At 37.9% G+C, this 20,230-nt stretch overlaps 1 protein-coding gene across 1 annotated transcript; it reads right to left on the reverse strand.

Moving 5' to 3' along the window:
* Positions 1-1,265: 1,265 nt before the first annotated feature.
* rab22a (RAB22A, member RAS oncogene family) lies at positions 1,266-20,213 on the reverse strand. The gene is made up of 7 exons (XM_042505131.2): positions 19,890-20,213; positions 17,512-17,591; positions 16,251-16,332; positions 10,101-10,172; positions 8,999-9,105; positions 8,339-8,448; positions 1,266-6,367 (listed from the first exon to the last, which is right to left on the reverse strand). The coding sequence occupies exons 1-7, from the start codon at positions 19,923-19,925 to the stop codon at positions 6,270-6,272; spliced, it is 585 nt and encodes a 194-aa protein (XP_042361065.1). The 5' UTR covers positions 19,926-20,213; the 3' UTR covers positions 1,266-6,269.
* Positions 20,214-20,230: the final 17 nt, after the last annotated feature.

The raw sequence follows: 20,230 nt of genomic DNA on the forward strand, positions 1-20,230 counted from the left end.
TTCCTCAGCATGAAATATTAAAAAAAGTAGTTGCCCTTTTGAAAAAAAAATTTTTTTTGAATAACTTCTGTGTTTCTATCAACAGTTGTATCAATTAACATTTTATATTATTTTGAAAAAATGTACATTGCAGCAGCCTGGATGAAAGTAAATTTTAAGTCTAACAAATATTCAAATATTTGGGGCTTTAATGTTTTTATTTACATTTCATTCATAAATACAATGCATATAAAATATTTACCTTCACTCAGTTTGTTTTATATTAAATTCAAAAACCATAAAATTATTAAGCCTTTTTTTTTTTTTTACAACCTCAGTGTTAATCATACAAAGATTCTGCACTTTCACGTGTGTCTCAATACAGTGAAAAAAAGACTTGATATATAATCTATGGGCTACATATGTGCATTATGAATCTTCTCACCATGAAAAATCTGCATTATTATAGCAGAACAAACACAGGTGCAAGTTACAACATTAATAATGACTCCATTCCAATAAAGTGGATCAAACAAAAAACATTTTAGCACCCCAGCACACTTGAGCATCTAACTGCAGCCATTATTAATGTTATTAGCTACATCTGTATTTGGCAGGTGAAAACTAGGGCAACAGCATAAAGAAAGACATTATGAAACACTTCCATGTTTTCCTAGATGGAAAGCAGCTCAATGGCAAAATCGTCTAATTGGAAATACACTGGTGTGTCAGTGTACCTTTAATTTATTTCATAAATCACTTTATTTTTCACCTGTCAAGCTAGCTTTCATTTATACAAGCTCCCATGTTACTCTCACACTGCCATGTAAAGTTTAATTATACAGTATAACTGACACCTCAGGGAAAGATGAGCCCTTAATTATTACAGATGGAAAATTTTACAGGCATACTTTCATATTTCCCATTCACTAGCCTACATAGTTTGTAAACATGCTTTATAAAGACAGTGCAGGCTCAGTGGGGGATTGTGGGGTTGTCAAATAAGTGTTCTGCGCTCTCAGCACTATTCGAAGAGCAGTGAAAAGCTCTCTGCCAGTCAAACACGCATCTCAAGTGTCATATTTATATATATATAGCCAGGCGGTTGTCTGCCAGCTGAACAACACAACCAATCACTAACAACATTGTCACTGAATCTCCAGGGATCCAGTTAATGCAGACATAACTCATGGGCCTAACACAAGGAGGTGAAGACATAGGACCTACACTCACTATTTCCCTTTCTCTCTCTCTCTCTCACACACACACAACAGGAGGGAAAAACATATTTTTGTCAATCTTTTATTAGTAAATAAATTGACAATTCCCTTTTTACACATTTGGAAACACACTGCAAACAAGTGTTTTCAGGCATTTTGTTACAATCAATATGAAACATAGAAAAAAGCTAAATATGATAACTACAATGCTGATGGAATTACTGCAAATGGTGTACAAGTCTACTGTAGTCACACGACTGGCTTAGAATAGAATAGAGTCATTGTAATTTGATGGTATATATATTTACACTGAAAAATATACATAATATAGATTAATCACATTCCCAGGGCCAGCCCAAGACAAATGGTATTTTTCAATGCAAAACTGGTACACAGTCTCTAGCCATGCCGTTTCCAAATAAGGGGACAAAAGGGGATAATGTCATTATCAAACTCAAATATTTTAAAGCATTTGCGTGATTAGCACTTTAAATCATTATATTACATTGTCAATAAAAAAGGCTAATTATGTGCAGTGTAGCAAAATGGTTCTGACATTATTTGGCACTGTGTTCTTTTTAGCAATAAGAACTGAGCAAACAGTCGAAACTGAAAACAACATTGAGGGACATAAAGAAGTCTGTTTACAAGGATGTTCCATCAGGGGATTTCTCAGAGATTTTAACAGACTGCAGACAGATTAATAGTTAGTGAGGATCAATTAATAGTCAAAGTGCAGCTTTTTAAGTATCAGTGATTCCCTTTTTGATATAAATGCTGAAGCTGTATTAAATAATAGTTAAAGTTATCAATTACAATGTCACACAGGGACGAATATCAAAGAAAGCAGAGTGAATCAAAATTAAAAGCAAGTTTAAAGGGATAGTTCAGATTTTTTACATTGGGGTTGTATGAGGTGCTTATCCATGTAGAGTGTGTGATATACTGCAGGTTTCTGTCAGCACGCACCCAGTTTGGACAAGCAGGCATGGAAGCTGAGCAATGCACTGCTGCGGACAACGTCAGCAACAAATCATATTTAAGCCACCTGAAAAAAGTCTCACCTAAAAAAAAAATATCTTTTTAAGTGTATGCTATTTTTGTAATATTTCCACTGCTTACCTAAGTTGTTATATCACTTTCTTCAAAGCCAGAGCCCACTGAGAAAAAGAGTATTTTACTTTGCAGAACACCGGAGCTGCTGATCCATGGCTGCCTTGATCGGTTGGTTTGTTTGTGTTTTTGTGTGACTTTGGCATTTAAAAGGGTTAATTTGGATTCACCAAAGTCATACAATAACACAACATAACTAACTGATCGAAGCAGTGGTGGACCAGCATCTCCCGTGCTCAGGGAAGCAAAATTACTGTTTTTTTCAATGGGGTCTGGTGGCTTTGATGAGAGCATAGATGTGAAACTAAAACTGTACACGGCTTCCCCATCTGAACAAGCTGTCTGTGTCGAGTAAAGACTGTGAAAATATTTTCAATGTGGCGTACACTTAAGCTGATATACATCTTTTCAAGTGGGCACTCTTTTGGTTAGCAAAAATACATTTTGCTGCTGCCCCCATGCACAGCTGTACATTGCTTAGCTTCCTGTGTTGGCACTCCTCCTGACGTAGGTTATACAATGACTATGGATGAGTACCCCACACAACCCCACTTCAAAAAACTCAGAACTATCCCTTTAAGTTTTAACCTGTGATGTCACTCCGGTTTTAAAGTGATTTGATCTGCCCAATCACACATTTAGATCAACCATGAATGAGCAAAATTGTCATTAATCAACATAAAATTAGATCGAAATAAATCGTCCATTACCATCTGCGTCACGAGTGTGTGCTCTGCTGTTTGAACATTATCACTCTGTATCTGACTTCTTGGATAAGGTAACATTTTTACCTTTTGTCTTAATAATAACTATTGCACTCCATAGGTAAGTCCTAAAGACAAAGGCAGCACTGCTTTGCACGCAACTCATGAATAACAGATACATTTAAGATACTGAAAGGCAAATATAGTGGCTTGCATTGTGGGAAAAGCACACAATCCAAATTTATAAATGTGGAAATGCAGTCCAATTAAGCCAGCATCTGTATTTTTTGGCAACTTTGAAAATAGATTTTGGGGCTAAAAGGGCTCAAGAGATACAGACGAGCAATTTAACAGAATTAATAAGTCTATGGGGGCTCATGAGTCTAAGGAAGTTCAATTAGGCCAGGTAAATCAAACTAACATAGCAAGGATTGCAGAGTAGTAAGAGGGGATCATAGAAAAACCTGTTGTATAGTGTACCACGTTTGTTTGAAACAAAATGAAAGCTGGACTTAACACAAGTGCCTGGAACAAGGCAAAAGAAGTTCAGAGAAAGGAAAATCAGAAGGCAGAGCTTGGAACGAAGCATGTACAGTAATTCAGAGCAGAATGGAGACCAAGGTTCACTAGGGGGTCAGCATGTCGACACAGTGCCACGTCTGATTCTGCACCTATAACCTTCTGCTGAGGGGAGATTCAAGCTGTAAAAGTCTGAGTTTCTTCTGAATGAGGCCGAAGTAGTTTCCAGATCTGTTTTTATCACAGGCCAGGTAGTAAAACAACATTGCATGTGCAAGCCTCTGCTGATTATGTGCAATAGAAAAAAAGAGAAAAAAAAGAAAAGATGAAAAATGTTTATGGGACAATTACAGAATTTGGCAAGACCTCACAAAAATCTGCCTCCTCTGTAAAACTGTTGAGAAGTAGCAGCAAAGGATTGAGGACAGGCGTGCTTGCCAGTTAAAATGAGATTAGAGAAAAATAAAGCTGAAGTAATATTGTGAAACAACTACACTGTGTGCACTATGGTGAACCTCATACACAGGATTCTGTTAATACCTTCTCAGTAATTACAAGTACAAGTGTGGCGTACACGTGAGCCGCTGGAACTGTTGACATGTAACAATAAACTTGAAGAGAGAAGAACAACACAGTTCACAACAGATATATTTTTTGGGGGAGAACTATGCTTGTTTGTTTTCTGGTGTGCGGATGGATGATAAGAACGATACCATTCTCATATTTGTCTATAAAATATAGGGCAACAGCCAGCAGCTGGTTAGCTTAGCTTAGCTTAGCGTAAAGACCGGAGAGAGATAAACACCTGGCTCTGTTTTGTTCAATTTGTACAGAAATTAAAAGCAACAATTTTCCATTTTCCAAGTGGTTTATGTACCTGACTATTTCTTGGCTGAACCACTGACTTCCTGGATTGCTAGTTCCACACTTTATTTTTTGTACGGATTAAACAAACAAGATATAACGTGTTAATTGGTGAGCTTTAGAAACACTACTAGCTGTTTCCCTCTGTTTCCAGTCTTTATGCTAAGCTCCTTATTTGATAGGGGTGTCAGTTTTGGTTAATTTCGCTTTCAATAACCCAACATCCATTAGCGAGTAACTAATTTGGTAATTTCTAAGAAAAAATGCTAAATGATATGAATACTAAAAGGCCTTTCATTAAGTATGGCACTCAATTGCCTCTGAGATTAAGCGCTGCAATTCAAAGAGCTATCCATTTAGAGGTGGCAAAAGGTTAATGTATTGTGTAGTGAATGTCTTGCTTATTTTTCTGTTGGCTTTGCTGACAGACAGCTGATTAGCTGTGTTAACATTCAGAAATGTGGTGCCCACCGCTCAGCCTACGTTCTTCACTGGTTAACTAACATAAGTCTTGGCTGCTCTGCTACGCGCACCAACCCCAGCGGGTGCAAAATCTCTCTGCAGGTAAACCTGGTTTGTAAGATGCTTAATTTTGCGCTGCAAAACCCCATAGCATTGTAAACTATGTTAGCACTACTAGCTGTGCTGACACTACTAATGGTGTCAACATAAGTAATGCTAATAGGATTTTGTGGCCTAAAATTAAACTGTATACTCATCGGGGCAACCTGGGAGGAGACTGGAGGGTGAGCACAATATTTCGGCATCAACACTGTTCCACCACTGTGGGTCAGGCGCCACTAGCTATCTTCCATGTGGCCCTGGTGGTGGAACACAGCGCAGTATATTAAAAAGTCACAAAAACAACCTATAGACTGACACCCTTACACTGTCAAAAATAACATTATCAGCTGATAACTGATAAACAGCTGATCAGTGACATCCCCAATATTTATTGTTACGACATGAGTGGTATCGATATTCCCATCTCACCTGAGGCAAGAACACAAAAAAAGCATGTTTCTCTAAATATCAAACTGTTCCTTTAACGTAAAGGAAGTAGACTTCCAAACACCTTTCATTTCTTCATTTTTTACCGTGTGATTGTAATATTAATTAACACACCCTCTTGGTGTTTTGCCTTCAAAAACATCTTAATGAAAACTGCAAACACTGCTAGATTGCTTGCCTTGTTGCTTAACTGTGATTCATAAACATCGCTACAAAAATCCGAAATGCAAAAACTGAGATTGAATATTGATACAAACACAGGTGGCTACTGTAACCTCTTTCATCAAACTCTTATGATAAATTATTGATTACACATTAACTGTAAAGATGGATCCTTTACAAAGTTGAAAATGTTTTGGGTGGGATCTCCTATAAAACAAAAGGCAATAACTTAAACAGTTCGTGTTTTGGTTGAAAAGATTTGTACAAATTTACACGTACAAATGATCTCTAAATTCATGAATCTGTGGCTGTAAAGGTCCTCAGATCGGCCTGGGGCTATGGTACACCAAATACAGGCCATGATAGAATGTCCATAATAGAAGCTCATAGCATTATGTGTATGAGGGTCTTTCACTTACATGTTAAAGTTTCAATGCAGACATTTTTGTCGACGCTCAGTAAACTTGAAGTACTTCTCCTGCCAGAAATGTTCAGATGATATATGACAATTTGCTGTAGCTGAGTGCCGCAAAAATGCATTTGCTATGGTCGTCAGAGTGGAACTGCTTCACCTCGGTATCCGTGTCGGTTGGGTGTTTGAGGGTGTGTGTGGTGGCTGTAAGCTTAACCAGGCCAGGGACACAGAGGGTGAGCAAAGGTCAGGTCACAGGTCATGTGAGGACAGTCACCGGCATCATCAGCAGCACGTCCTGCGAGACTCTGAGGCCTGACGTCCCAGTTTGAAACCTTTTCCTGAAGTTCCTCCTGCTGCGTCAGCAACAGGGATACGCTTACCTTTGAGGAGACGCGCGCACGCACGCACCCACACCCACACACACACACACACACACACACACACACACACACACACACACAGGTTACCAGCATTCAGCTTTAGAGTTTATGTAAAACACTGATTTTTTAATACCTATTTAAATATACAATTTTAAAAAAGTATGTCGATAAAGAGACGATAGATACATTATTTGCTTTAACTTATCACTACAATGTAAATGTTGACTGCATAATGTAATGGCTATAGTAGATGCAGTCATAATGCAGATGTTGTCATAATAATGATGACATCTGCATTTAGACTTGCTTCCTATAAGCCTTGTTTTCACTATGCAATTTTGTCTGCCACTAGGTAAATTTATGGCTAATTTTATGGCACAAAGGAAGTGGGTTCCCCATTGTTCAAACAACAAGAAGGGGACAATGCTTTTGTTTTCCCTGATAGCTATTGGTAGCTATCCCCAGTTATTAAAGAGTATCAATGTAAGTTCTTTGCAGTTAATATCCCCAGCTACACAAATGGCAGACAGTGGAACAACCAAAGTAACGGTGGAAAACAAAATGCAGTGTGTTGTGTGTTGATGGTAGTCACTAGGCTCTGAGGAAAAGTTGTCTGCTTCCACTTTAACTGACTATAGGTACGACCTTGTTTCCTACAGCTCACTGATTCTACAAAATGTTTCAGTATTGAGTGTTCACACTGGAAAAATGGGTTCAAAGTGGGCTAAAAAAGTTGGTATGCATACTAAAAACAGGGGGATCCTCTTCTGGCACTTTCTGATTGACAAGTTCTATTATGATGCTTTTTCTATGCACTCTGACTCCTCATTTACAATTTGAGTCCCAAAAAAGTTCCCAGTTTGAATCAATTTATGTTCATTGTGAATTAGAAAATAGGGTGCTTCAGTCTTCCTGAAGTCCTTAACCCCAGAAATGAGTTAGCATTTCAGTACCTCCGGTTCCCTGTCTCAAAGTCAGTGGTTTTTCTATGGCTTACTGGTTATATGCCTGATATGAGGTCTGTGGTTAACAGGAGTTTAATAAACATTTACATTTTGTTGTACGACATAAAATATGTCAGTAAATATTCGACTGTGAAATTCGAAGCTTTAATGTTTCCTAAAAAAGGCATTTGCTAATTTTTTTTATTGTGGTGGCAAAGTTAAATCATGCCGTTGTGGTGTAGTCATAGCCTACTTTAGCTTTTACTTCACTTCTTTTACTCTGGTGACTGCATTTAGGCCTCAAAAAATGGTGCACATTTGTGAAGATTATCTTGCTGAATAAGGCAAGCAAGTATCATAAACGTTTTCTTGCCACAGACCTAATTTTCTACAGAAATCTGACATTCAATGGAAAAACCCCATTGGCTTTTGATGAGGGAACCACGGCAAAGCAAACTCTCACGTCAGCCTACAGAAAGACGTCATTCCTGGGGCACTCTATGATCTGCAGGACACCCGGCTCCCTTTCTACATATCTAGATGTAGCCTGTGGGCCATAAAATGAGAATCACTGCCCTAGGCATTGGTCAGTCAAAACCTGGTTTGAATTAATGTGTAGTATGAAACTGGGACTAAGGTAATGAGCATGTGTCTTTTCTCTCCATGTTATCAGCAGCTTCTCAGAACTGAATCAACTGCTCCTTTAACCCCTCATCTTTGCAGATGTTTGTTTCAAAATTACATGTCAGGATGTCGTGATTAAGTGGATTCTGCTTTGGCATTATCTGTTGCTTACTCTGAACTGGCTCATTGCTATCAGAGTCTGATACAAACACAGAAAAGAATGATTACATTTTTTTTAAAAGTTTAGAAACTACTCCTCTGATAGGCAATGCTGTTCAAAACATAGTCAACCTGCTTTGAAACATTAAGAGAGACAGTTATCTTAATGCAGCAGCACAATGCTTAATTTATCACAGCTCAGTGGGAACCTGGGGATGTACAATGAAGAAAGAAAGACACTCACTTATCTCTATAAACACCTCATTGATGTTAATGGCATTCTTGGCGCTGGTTTCTACAAAGATGGCATGGATGGAGTCAGCGTAGTCCTTGGCATCCTTCTCTGACACTTCCCTGTAAATACGAGAGGAATTCCAAAATTATTATGTTGCAATATGAAAACAGATTCTCCAGTTTCATGCAGTACCATCAAACTGTATTTTCACGGCTATTATGTGGAAGATTTCACAATTTCATGGATGATATTACCAAAAGCATAGATATATCTGTGTCTGGGAAATTTTTCAATTTCTTTCAAATATTTAAGTATGATGGATTATTTAGCCAACTATACATAACCACAACTTTCCCACTGGAGTCTGATCGCCTTATTTTCCACAAGAGACCACTCACAAAGAATAACAATCAGTCCAAGAGCCAATATTCCTTGTTGCACAGCAGAATGCACTCAAACTCCACATACGGTAAATTCCAATGATATTTCTAGGCAAGTATCAGGTATTATTCCAGTGCTAAAAAGTTCATATTTCCATACAAGACATTTTCCCATCTGAGCCAGACATCTGAATCCCATCACCAATCTCAAACTGTAAATGTGGGGGCACCATCATACTGAACACCTGCGTTCATGACACACACAGTATCATCTCTATTTCGGGTTCACCTGGCATCTGAAAGGTCACATTTGTTTCCAGCGATGGCGACCACTATATTAGGAGGACCATGCTGGCGCAGCTCCTTTACCCAGTTCTTCAGTGTTTGGAAGGACTCCTGATGACACATAACATGTTTTAGTGAATGAACAAATAAGCAGACACAGAGTATCTCATAGGAAGGTTAAAAGGATTAATTAGACATCCATGTCTTTATGGAAAACTAGAGCCAGCAGTGGGGTCATTCCTATGTTTCCAGGTCCTATGTTCCACAGCTCTATATGGCACATAAAGGGAACCTGAAAGATGTTTCACAGCTCCATGTTCACTTGAGACATGGGTAAGGTTTAGGGTATTAACAAAATATTGAACTGGGGAACACTGGATCCAGGGAACACAGGACCTTGGAAACTTAGGATCCTGAGGACATAGGGCCTTGGGAACTTAGGACCCTGGAAACATAAGCCACTGGGAACATAGGACGCTGTAAATAATAGGATCCTGGGAAGTAACGATCTTGGAATATATGGACCCTGAGAACTCAGGACCTTGTAAACATAGGATCCACATAGGACCCTGGGAACGCAGAAACGCTCCCTCCAGGAGCCAGTGAGATTAGAAACAGCTAACTTGGTGCTGACCAAAGGTAACAAAAAACCTCTACACTTTACTACTGAAGAAATCACATCTTGTTCATTTAAAAACCTAATTTTTCAGTCTCATAGCGAGTCACTGACTTCTTGGACTCTGCTCTAGTTTCCTGCCAGCTGCTACTGACCAAAAATTATTCCAGCATTTAACTGAAATAAGCTAGAATTTTTGCTTTTACACGTCATTTTTTATATGGATTAACAAACAAGATAGGTGATAATTACTGGGCATGAAAGTTGGAGACTGGCAGGTTTCAATACCTTCAGACAGAGCCAGGCTAGTTGCAGACTCTGGATGTAGCTTTGTGTTTACCATACACATATGAGAGTGGTCTCGACCCTTTTATCTAACTCTTGCCAAGAAAGCTAGGAAGAAATTATGGAAAGACATGGAACAAAACAATGAAACTACACAGTAAGTACTTAGAGGATTAAGTGGCTGAGGAGAAAAAGTAAATAATACCTCTTTTGTGATGTCATAAACAATGATAGCCGCCGCTGACCCTCTGTAGTACATTGGTGCCAGAGCACGAAACTATGAGAGGACAGAGAAAGTAAGCAGTGATGAGTAGCAATACTTTGAAGACGTGCTGCAGGGCACTGTTGGACAGAGAGGAGGATCACAGGTCTAAAGCCTTTGAATGATTTTCATCTCTGTCTAAACTAGACTCTATAACCTGCATATAGCTTTGAAACCATGTCAACATGATGATCAGAGTATTTCATTTAGAGGAAATCAATGCTGACTCATCTTTACAGACAGTGTACCTTGAATTCCTTCCAGTTTTTCATTTTGGGATATGAAAAAAGTACTAAAAATATCATTGCACTTTATATATTTTCACACCCCATGGATCAGGAAACAGTGGCGAGGCTTTTCATGGACTATGGCTAATCCGTTACAGAGGCACTGGTGATTACTTCACTGCGAGTTTCAATAAAATAAATCATACTGACTGTGACAAAATAAAAACAGAGTATACAAATGAGCAAAAGTAGACAAAGAGCACCGTTTTACTAAACCAGAGGCCAAGTGTTCTGAGCCTATAAGCCAAGTAGCTTTATTTAAAATGGAAGTACGGCAAGTCTTTCCACCAAGACCTCACACATGTGGTAGCCATCAAGAGAAAGATGAGCAGAATGTGTCAAAAGCTGTTAGCGTTCTGATATTTATGGAAGACTATACATTTGATCTCAAACCAATGCATCACAAAGCCCCACATAATCAAAACAGCATGTGCACTTCTGAATCCATAGCTGCCTGAGAAGCGGGAGGTTCTTCTTTGTTGCCAGGTTTTGGTATTTTTCTGGTAAAATTCTTTCCAGTGCTCGTTGAAATCCAGCTTCAACAATAACCCTGCTGTCATAATATCTTCAAACATTATTTTCAGCCATGGTAGAAGCATATCGGTCTGTCTGTTTGTCTGCCAGTTCATCCACTACTATGGACTGGTTTTGGGTGGTATCTATTTTTTCATATCTTCCTTGCATTGCACTGGGGTAGACAGTATATGACAGTATTTGTGTAAAAATAAAAATAGAAATACAGTATAAAAGCTACGCTGCTGGTGATAGAAGCCATTGTAACATGAATGACATTGTCTAGCCCACAATGCTGTATGTCTAATATGTAATTAGCCTACTTTGTTAAGTCTTGATGGGTTCAAATACTTGTAACCCATAGAATAATGAACAGTATGCTGTCATAAAAGCACCCTTCCTCCATAGACTCTTGCTGGAGGACCAGATGACACACAAAGTGAATACTGACACATTAGTGGCCTGAATGCAGATGATGTGCAGGTGATGGTGGCAATCTGCCAGTTGAATAAAATCACGTGGCTAATACTAAAAAAGTGTTTTTTTAGTTGGAATCAGTCATCTCAAGATAAAGTTATGGCAATATTTTCAGAGGCATTTTTCTCTTTTACAAGTCCTGTAATGTTTTCCCCACCATTCACAGTGACTGCCTTTCTCAGCTCAGCTGCCTGTTCCACCAGTAGAGGCTGACCTCTGGTGCCATGTGCTGTACACTACAGTACATCACCTCAACACAGCATCTCTGTATAAGCTGAATATAAACAAGAATGTCTGTATTTTTGTCGCGAAAATCATACCGTTAGAATTTTCTAACTACCCTGCTATACCGTGAATACATCCAAGGCTTTTCCAGAATGAAATATCAAAACAGCTACTGGAAAGATTGCCAAGAAATTTGGTATATATATATTACTTGTGCCCAGAGGATGGCACTTACTGACTTTGGAGATTCCCTGACTTTCCATCTTTCCGTCATCAGGTCACTTCATAATTTCTCCAATACTTTGGCTGACATTGTGTGACTTAATAATCGCAAAGCATTCCAGTAAGCCTCAGCTGCACTTTTTGTTAGTGCTAATTAGCAAATGTTAGCAAGCTAACATACTACACTAAGATGGCAAACATGGTAAAACGACAACTGCCTCAGCATTTATGACAAAGCACAAATGTGCCTAAGTACAGCCTCACAGAACCAATGGCAAGGCTGCAGACTCTCACACCATATTTACATTACAACAGAAAAACAAGGGTCTATGTTTGCATCCCTCAAACAGTGTTTTTTAACAAACTTGGTAAATGCATTAACACGCTGACATTTAACCAAGAGAATAGTTATCTTTTTGTCTAGATTTTTACCATTCTTTGACTTCAAACAGCTTCGAGCCAATCTCTTCCTTTTCTGCCTCCTTCCAAAACACACAGAAAATAGGATAACTATCTCAATTTTGGAGAACATTTAATTTAAAAGTTGTTTTGGCTGGCATAAAAAGAATCTTACTTCAGATTATATAATATATTACTGTGTATATGACAAATAAAAATTGATTTATTGATTTGATTATGAGAGCAACACAAATGCTACAGATCCAAAACAGTGAATATCAATATTGCCTCCTGTCTGAAGGCACCCTAGCAGAAAACTGGAGACTTAATCCATTTACTCACTGTTTAAATGATTTTTCTGCTGAAAAAATATGCACATAAGCTCTAGGGCTGCAAATGACAATTACTTTCATTGTCAACTAATCTGTCGATTATTGTCTTAATTAATGGTTTAGTCTATAGAATATCAGAAAATAGTTTTAAAAAAAGCGAATCAGTGTTTCTCAAAGCCTAAGATGAGGGAGTAAAATAACAAAATATTCTTATTGAAGAAGCTGTAATCAGGCAATTTTACTGTTTTTTATTTTTATTTCTCAAATCAATCTAATAACTTAGTTTGCAACTATTTTGATCATTGCTAACTAATTAATCAGTTGATTAATTGTTGCAGATCTTATTAGCATTTGATCTCAATAAATACTATTACTGGCCTCTATAGGACTTTGCAGTTGTAACTGTTTCAAAATCTTTAAAAAAAAACTGACTTACAGAATACTTCAAGATATGAAGTGATTATTTTCCCTGTCCAGCTCCTATCCACTTTTCATGCCTTCCTGCAATATACGCTGGACTAGGGCTTTTAACAGACTAATAAAACCATGTGTCATGTATTAACTAATGATATTTATTTTAATAGAAACAACCCATGTCTGAAAAAGACCTTCACTTGGAATGACCCTGCCTTCCCGCCAATTTTATTTTCCTTTACAATACGATGGAATAAACTATCCATCTTGGAGTGACACTGTTACCTCAGGAAAGCACACATTCCACATAATTATAGTTGTTACTGGCCCCAGGTCCACCAACGGGAATCCAACTCGGGATACTTGGCAGAGGCACTGAGGAGAGCGCTGCCTGTTTCATTGGCTAGTGTCGGGCTGCACCACCACCAGTCCTGTGTGGTCTATCTCTGCCTTAACCCAGAGAGCAATCACAACGAGGCCAGACGTCTGGCCACACAGTAGCCCAGAAAACAGCCCCAGTGATGCCTGGTGAGTGCTGATTAATTGCTGAAGCCGCAACCCGGGTGCATAATGAAAGAATGAAAGAATCCCTCCTCTTCCAGTAGGATGCAAGGTTCCCCTCGCTTGTTTTGTATGAGAAGGAGGGGGGAGGATTCGACGAACTGTTGACAGCTGGGCTCAGATGTACTTGTGAGGCCTCATCTGGTCTCGAGATATGGATTGTGGAAATCACAGAGCTTTCCTTTTTGCTCCGGTCTCTCCTTCCATGTGCATTGGCTGGCTTTGTGTTCCCCTTTCTCAACTCAACAGATTCAGAAAGGCCAAAGCTCCACCGAAGCTAGAAAACAGGCCACAAAGGCTTCAAAATACCACAGCAGCTTTGTATGAAAACACACACACACACACACACACACACACACACACACACACACACACACACACACACACACACACACACACATATGCAAAACCTACCAAAGGAATGTTTCTACTCTTTCACACACAGATGTAAAACCCTTGGGGAAGCCTTGAGGCCACATGGAAGTAAAAGAAGTGGATCTGTGGGAATGAAAAAGGTGGAGAAAATGGAAAAGAACACAAAAGAATCACAGAAAAAATAGACTGTTGCCAAGAAAGGAAAGATTCCACCGGAGAAAACACAATGGGAAAAAAAGAGGACGTGGAGTAGCAGTGACTCTCAGATAAGACACAGTGGCAGCACATGCCAGTGGGCTGAGGCAGCTTGGGTTTCATCCTCTCATCTTATCTCAAACGAGGCTGCATTGATGTCCCCTCAAGGCCGTGAAAAAGCCGAGGCCCAGGGGGAAAGGAAGATAAAAGGCATCTTATCTCACCTCTCTGGAGAGGACAGAAGCAGGGATAAGACATTACAGCAGCAGGGGATTGTGCATGAGAAAAGGAAAGGGACATGCAGGGAAAAAGGGGGAAGTGATGTGGCGATCTAATGCAGAGCAATGCAAGATGCAGTGTGTGAGTCAAAAGAGAAAATAGTTCCTTTCGCAACAACCGTCTGGTGTTGTTTGGATAGGCTTAAATGTGAAAACTGTACTCCAACACCAAGATGTATCCTGTTTCTTCTATCATATATCATCTGTAAGTGGTTAAAGTCCGAAACTCCCTCTGGGTGATCAGGCATTTCAAATATTCTTGCTACAGACGCACAGGAGTGAAGATTACACAAAAAGTGGCACCTAGACATGACAACTGCTGACAGATAACACTTTTCAATCGTTCATGCAAGATATAATAACACAAAAAGAATGGCGCTCCCTTATTTGTGTCGCTAAATGCAATGAGGAAGAAGGAGTGAGAGGCAAGACAAAGATGACAGAAGCGATAAACTGCGCAGACTTGCCGATGTTTCTACTCAACCAAACAGATGCCACTCACAAATTCAAATTCATTACACCACACACGTCATTTAAAAGTGGGCTTCTGAATCAAGAGCACTGAAAGAAGAAGGTTAGCAAGCAGAAAGGAAGGTAAATGTTGCCCCCTATCAGAAGTCATGAATAACTGCACTTTCTCCCAGCCTGCTTTAGGGAGTGGTGCACATAGAGGCAGCTTTCTCACTTCCTCTAAAAACTACATGGAAGAAATGAGTACATTTTCGAATAAACCAAGTCAAACTGATTTAATACCATCTCAAAAAAAATCTGTGTTGTTGTGGTTTGACTGTGCAAACATTTATTCAGAGGTGAAATGCATTTACGTTAGAAAAATAATAGGATCATCAAATTCATTTTCTGAATTAACAAGGTTATTATCTCAGAACTCTGAGAAAACTCCTCTTTTTTTCCATTTTGTTTTTAATTGGAGAAGGGAATATAAAAGATAAAAGCCTTTAGATATGTTTACATTAAACTCTTTTCCATTTTTTAAATGCATGTTAATATGCATATGCACTGAAAAAGGGAAGAGCCACAGTGGTAAGGGCCACAACCCAGTCCTCGTGGGAAGCTTTCAGTCCTCTATCTTCACTTCCAGGAGTATATACCCAGTACAGCCTTCCTCTTTTACAGATTTAATACATCTTCATATACACATAATCACCTGCATATCCACATGTGTACAACTACCATATCTATGAATACTTTATACTCACTCTGTCTGCAATTTTTGTGTTAGTCTTTCTTACAAAAAAAAACTTTTTATGGGAAAAAAAATGTGCTCTTGCTTTTCTAAAAGAAAACAAGAATTTACTGGATTAATTATTATCTGTAACCGCTTATCCTATTTAGGGCCCTGTGGGGCTAGAGCCTATCCCAGATGACATTGGGCGAGAGGCGGGGTTGACCGTGGATAGGTCACTAGAGGGCTGACACACAGAGACAGACAACCATTTACCCTCACATTAACACCTCCAGCGATTTTAGAATCGCAAATTAACCTAAAATGCATGTCCTTGGATTGTGGGAGGAAGCCAGAAAACCCGGAGAGAACCCATGCTGACACGGGGAGAACATGCAAACTCCACACAAAGGAGCCCCAGCCGACCCTGACCTTTGAACCCACAACCATTTTGCTGTGACGCAAACAGTGCACCACCATTTACAAGATTATAATCTTATTAATTCAGAAAAAGACGGACAAATATTTTTTTTCTCAAGTGAATGAATGATGCTTCTGTAGGTTCACAAATCACCAAAATAAAAAATAAATTAAAAAACGCTGAGGCCAAAACCTCAGTCGATGTTACCAACCCGCTCCTGTCCTGCCGTGTCCCAGATCAAAAACTTGTGCAGCTCGTTCTGGTATTGCACTGTCTTGGTCATGAAGGATGCCCTGGTGAAAAGAAATGGCTTCATGATTGATGTGCCATGTCAAAATAAAAAAAAAATACAGACAAGTATCAAAGCTACAACTAAAACTTACAGGTTTTTATTCCAACTAATTCTCTAGAGTCTAAGTGAGAAAAACACATATAGCCATTTACATCATCAGTTCATTTTGAGATATCTTCTGGTGAACAATAAAATTCCAAATGTAAAACATTATTTATCTACATTAGTAAATTAAAGTCCAATGTATACTGTACTGCACTGTACTGAAGCTGATGACTGCATTCAATTTCTAAAGAAAACTTAGACTTTGTTGTAAAAAATTAATAACAATACATCTGCCAATATTCAGTGGGTACTTTTCTGTTGAAAAATAAATTAATCAGTGTAACGACGAGGCTGTTTGAAATGTACCTCAAACATATCTGGTATACCTGTACTGCCAGTTCTTGTTTATCAGCCAGCATATGCTGATACCCATATATATCTGGAATAAGCTAAATTTAGCAATTCTGGTATACGTATATTGGTCGGGCTCTTCAACGGACTGACCAAATTGTCCACAAAATGTCAAAAAGGACAACAGATGTCACAAGATGACAGAGCAAGGTCTTCAAATTGCTCACCTGATTTTATCCAAAGCCACAAAACACATTTTTTTATAAGGTCATGAAACAAAAAAAGCATACACATGTGCTTATTTTGTGAAGATGGAGCCAGCAAATATCGTGTATTTTTAAATGGGTAAAGGAATAAATATGTAAAATATCGAAATTGGAATCAGGGCTGCAACTAACGATTATTTCATTCTGTCTAATCTGCGAATTGTTTTCTTAATTAATTCACTGTTTAATCTATGGAATTCCATAAAATAGGATATAAATACATAAAATGCATAATAAATAAATCCAATCACAGTTCACCAAAGCCCTTCATGACATATTAAAATTGCTTGTTAAAAATCCCAAACCCAAAACTCCCCACATGTGAGAAGCTAAAACCGAAAGTTATTTTAACAATCAAATGATTATCAAAACTGTTGCTGATTAATTTTCTAATCCAGCTCTATCTGGAATTGATTAATCCACAACATACATTAATCATCATTATGTCCTGCGACAACCCTAAACACAAACCAATGGACAAATATAACATTAAGCGTGGGAGTCAGGAAGGAACTTACCCAATTGTTGGGTTGATGTTTGGGTCAAAGCTGTCCTCCACAAATCTCCAAACAATACTTGACTTTCCAACGCCGGTGTCCTGCAGAGACAAAATAAAGTTGATGCTTAATAAACATGGTCGGATACAATTACTAGAAGTGCAATCACAAGTAAAAAAGCACATTCTCTGGCAAAATGCCCAGACATGATTGCTTTTCTGAGGCATCTTCTTCCTTCCTGCTCCATTAGTAGGCCTGTAACTTGAGGATAGTTAAACAGGACAGACGTAGTTAAGCTTTCACTGTTTGTCTGTTTTTTAATTGTGTTAGTTCAGGAGGAAAAGGAAATGTGATAATGTTCATACAGGAATGTGTTCATGAGATATCGGTAGAGAAAATGATATGCTCTTGTTATTAATGTTATTACTGTGACTAATGTGTAAACAGAGACTGATGCAAGAAGCAGTAATATTATTTAGTTAAGTTAAAAAAATATATCTATATATAGAAAAATAAAAAAATCAAAATTTAATTTTACTTTACAGTAAAATTACATTTACATTACAGATGATTATTTATCAAAAATCTAATTTTGTAAATATTCTGAAAAAGCACCAATAGTCAACCCTACAATATTGTCACAATATTGATAGAGACATTTTGTCAAAATATTGTGATAATCAATTTTCTCCATATCACCCAGTCATAGTTAATAGATTATCAGTTTAGTTATCAGGCTTGGACGGTGTCAAGGTAATACAGTATAGTGGGGCATTTAGAATTCCTGAGGGCATGATTCAGTGCCTTCAAAAAATACAGACGCTCCTCTTTCTTTTAAACTCATATGGAGATGCTGCATTGAGGCGATGTATTGTAGTGCACATCATGTGCCACCAGAGGTCTGCCTCTATTGGTGAAACAAGCAGCTGAGCTGAGAAAGATGGTGACTGCAATGGTGGGGATAATGTTTCAGGACTTGTAAAAATGAAAACTGACTACCCCTGTTTGAGAGTATGACAATATATATCTTTATTCTGAGATGACTGCTTTCAGCTACAAAAGCAGTTTATTAGCCACATTATTTATATCAGATCAGACTGAGATTGATATTTATATTTTGTCCTCTGTGGAGAAAATGTGTTTTTACTGTGTAAACAAATATACTCAGAGCAGTTAACACACAAAAAAGTACACAGACAAGAAGATCACAGTAAACAAAAACACGAAAAACAAGTTTTTTGTTTGTTCATTTTTTTTACTCAAATACTGTCATATTCTGTATACTCCAGGAAAATGTCAGGAAGGTATTGAGGTACGAAAAAATAGCCTATAATTAGTCTATTAATTGATTAATCTATTATCAGCATTGTTGAACAATACAATTAATAGACTTATTGTTTCAGCACTATTTTAATCTTATAAGTATATGATGTAGAGGAGATGTTAAGAGGTAACTTCAGGAAAGTATTAGCGGGATGTAGCTGGCTAGGAAAATGATACCTGCTTTTTGTTTATATATTCATAAATGTTGTTTGTGACTTATTTTGAAATACTAAAGGCAGCAAAGCCCTACAATTATTTAAGCCACCTGTATAAGGATAAGGTTTTATTTTCATCAGAACTTTAAAAATTAATTTTCCAGGCTTTAAATTGTCAATAATTGTTAAAGAAAAAAAAGCCCAAATTTATTTAGATTTAGATTTAAATTTAAATATTGATAATAATTATAATAGTAACAAACAAATTTGTTCATAAAGCGTTTTCAAAACAAAGTCACAGTGCTATTACATGATTGAACCTAAATTTAAAACAGTGCAGGATTTAGGCTAAATAAATTGGCAAATTTAAGAAATACAAAGGTGAAGGGCCCCAGCAATAAACCAGATTAAAAAAATAGATCAGATTACATTAAACAGATAAGCAATATTGGAAACTAACTACCCTGAAGATTGCAGTGGGGCAAATTAAATCCTTTAATTATAATAACGTAAAAACAAAACAAATCATGTTTCAATATGATTGATTAAACAGTTTCAGCAAAATTTAAGCTTATTATGGTGAAGAGGAGATGTGCGGAGGATACTTCGGGGATGCATTAATAGGTTGCTGGCAGCAAACATATGGTCTTGTATTGCCTTTTATGCGGTTTAGACATGAAATACTGCCGTTCCTATTTTTACAATTTCCAGTACAGATTAGTCATCACAGTAATAAAATACTGGTATTGCCACCCACTTGATCTCATGTATCAACACATTTAAACTATGTAAACACACCTGTCTGGATATAAGGGTACACACCCTGATGGAGGAGCAGTATGGATTATTTGATGCCACAGGTACAGTCAAATGTACAGTGAGGACTAATACGTGATCACATCAAAATCAGCGTTGACTTACCCCCAGGAGACAAACTTTTAACTCTCTCAGCGCCATATCGATCTCCTCTCACTCAAAACGAGTTTGTAATGATGACCATTGACAGTTGTCTCCTCGGGTTGCCTTTTAATCTTGAATATTCTTCAGGTGTTTGTATGTTTACAAATAACAAGACTTCATTGTGGTCAAAAGCTGCCAAAAGCGCATCTCAGGTTAAGTCATAACACTCGATAAAAGCATTAAAACGTCGATCAGTTCGCCATAATTGCCATATTGTTAATATTGTAAACAGCTAACTAGCTAACAGTAAAGCGACCAAATCGTTCAGTCTCCATCTTGAACTACGGCGTGTGGTCACGTGA

Source organism: Plectropomus leopardus, chromosome 2, assembly GCF_026936395.1.
Source record: "Plectropomus leopardus strain MGB_pleo_1.0 chromosome 2, ASM2693639v1, whole genome shotgun sequence".
Classification (NCBI taxonomy): Eukaryota; Metazoa; Chordata; class Actinopteri; order Perciformes; family Serranidae; genus Plectropomus; species Plectropomus leopardus.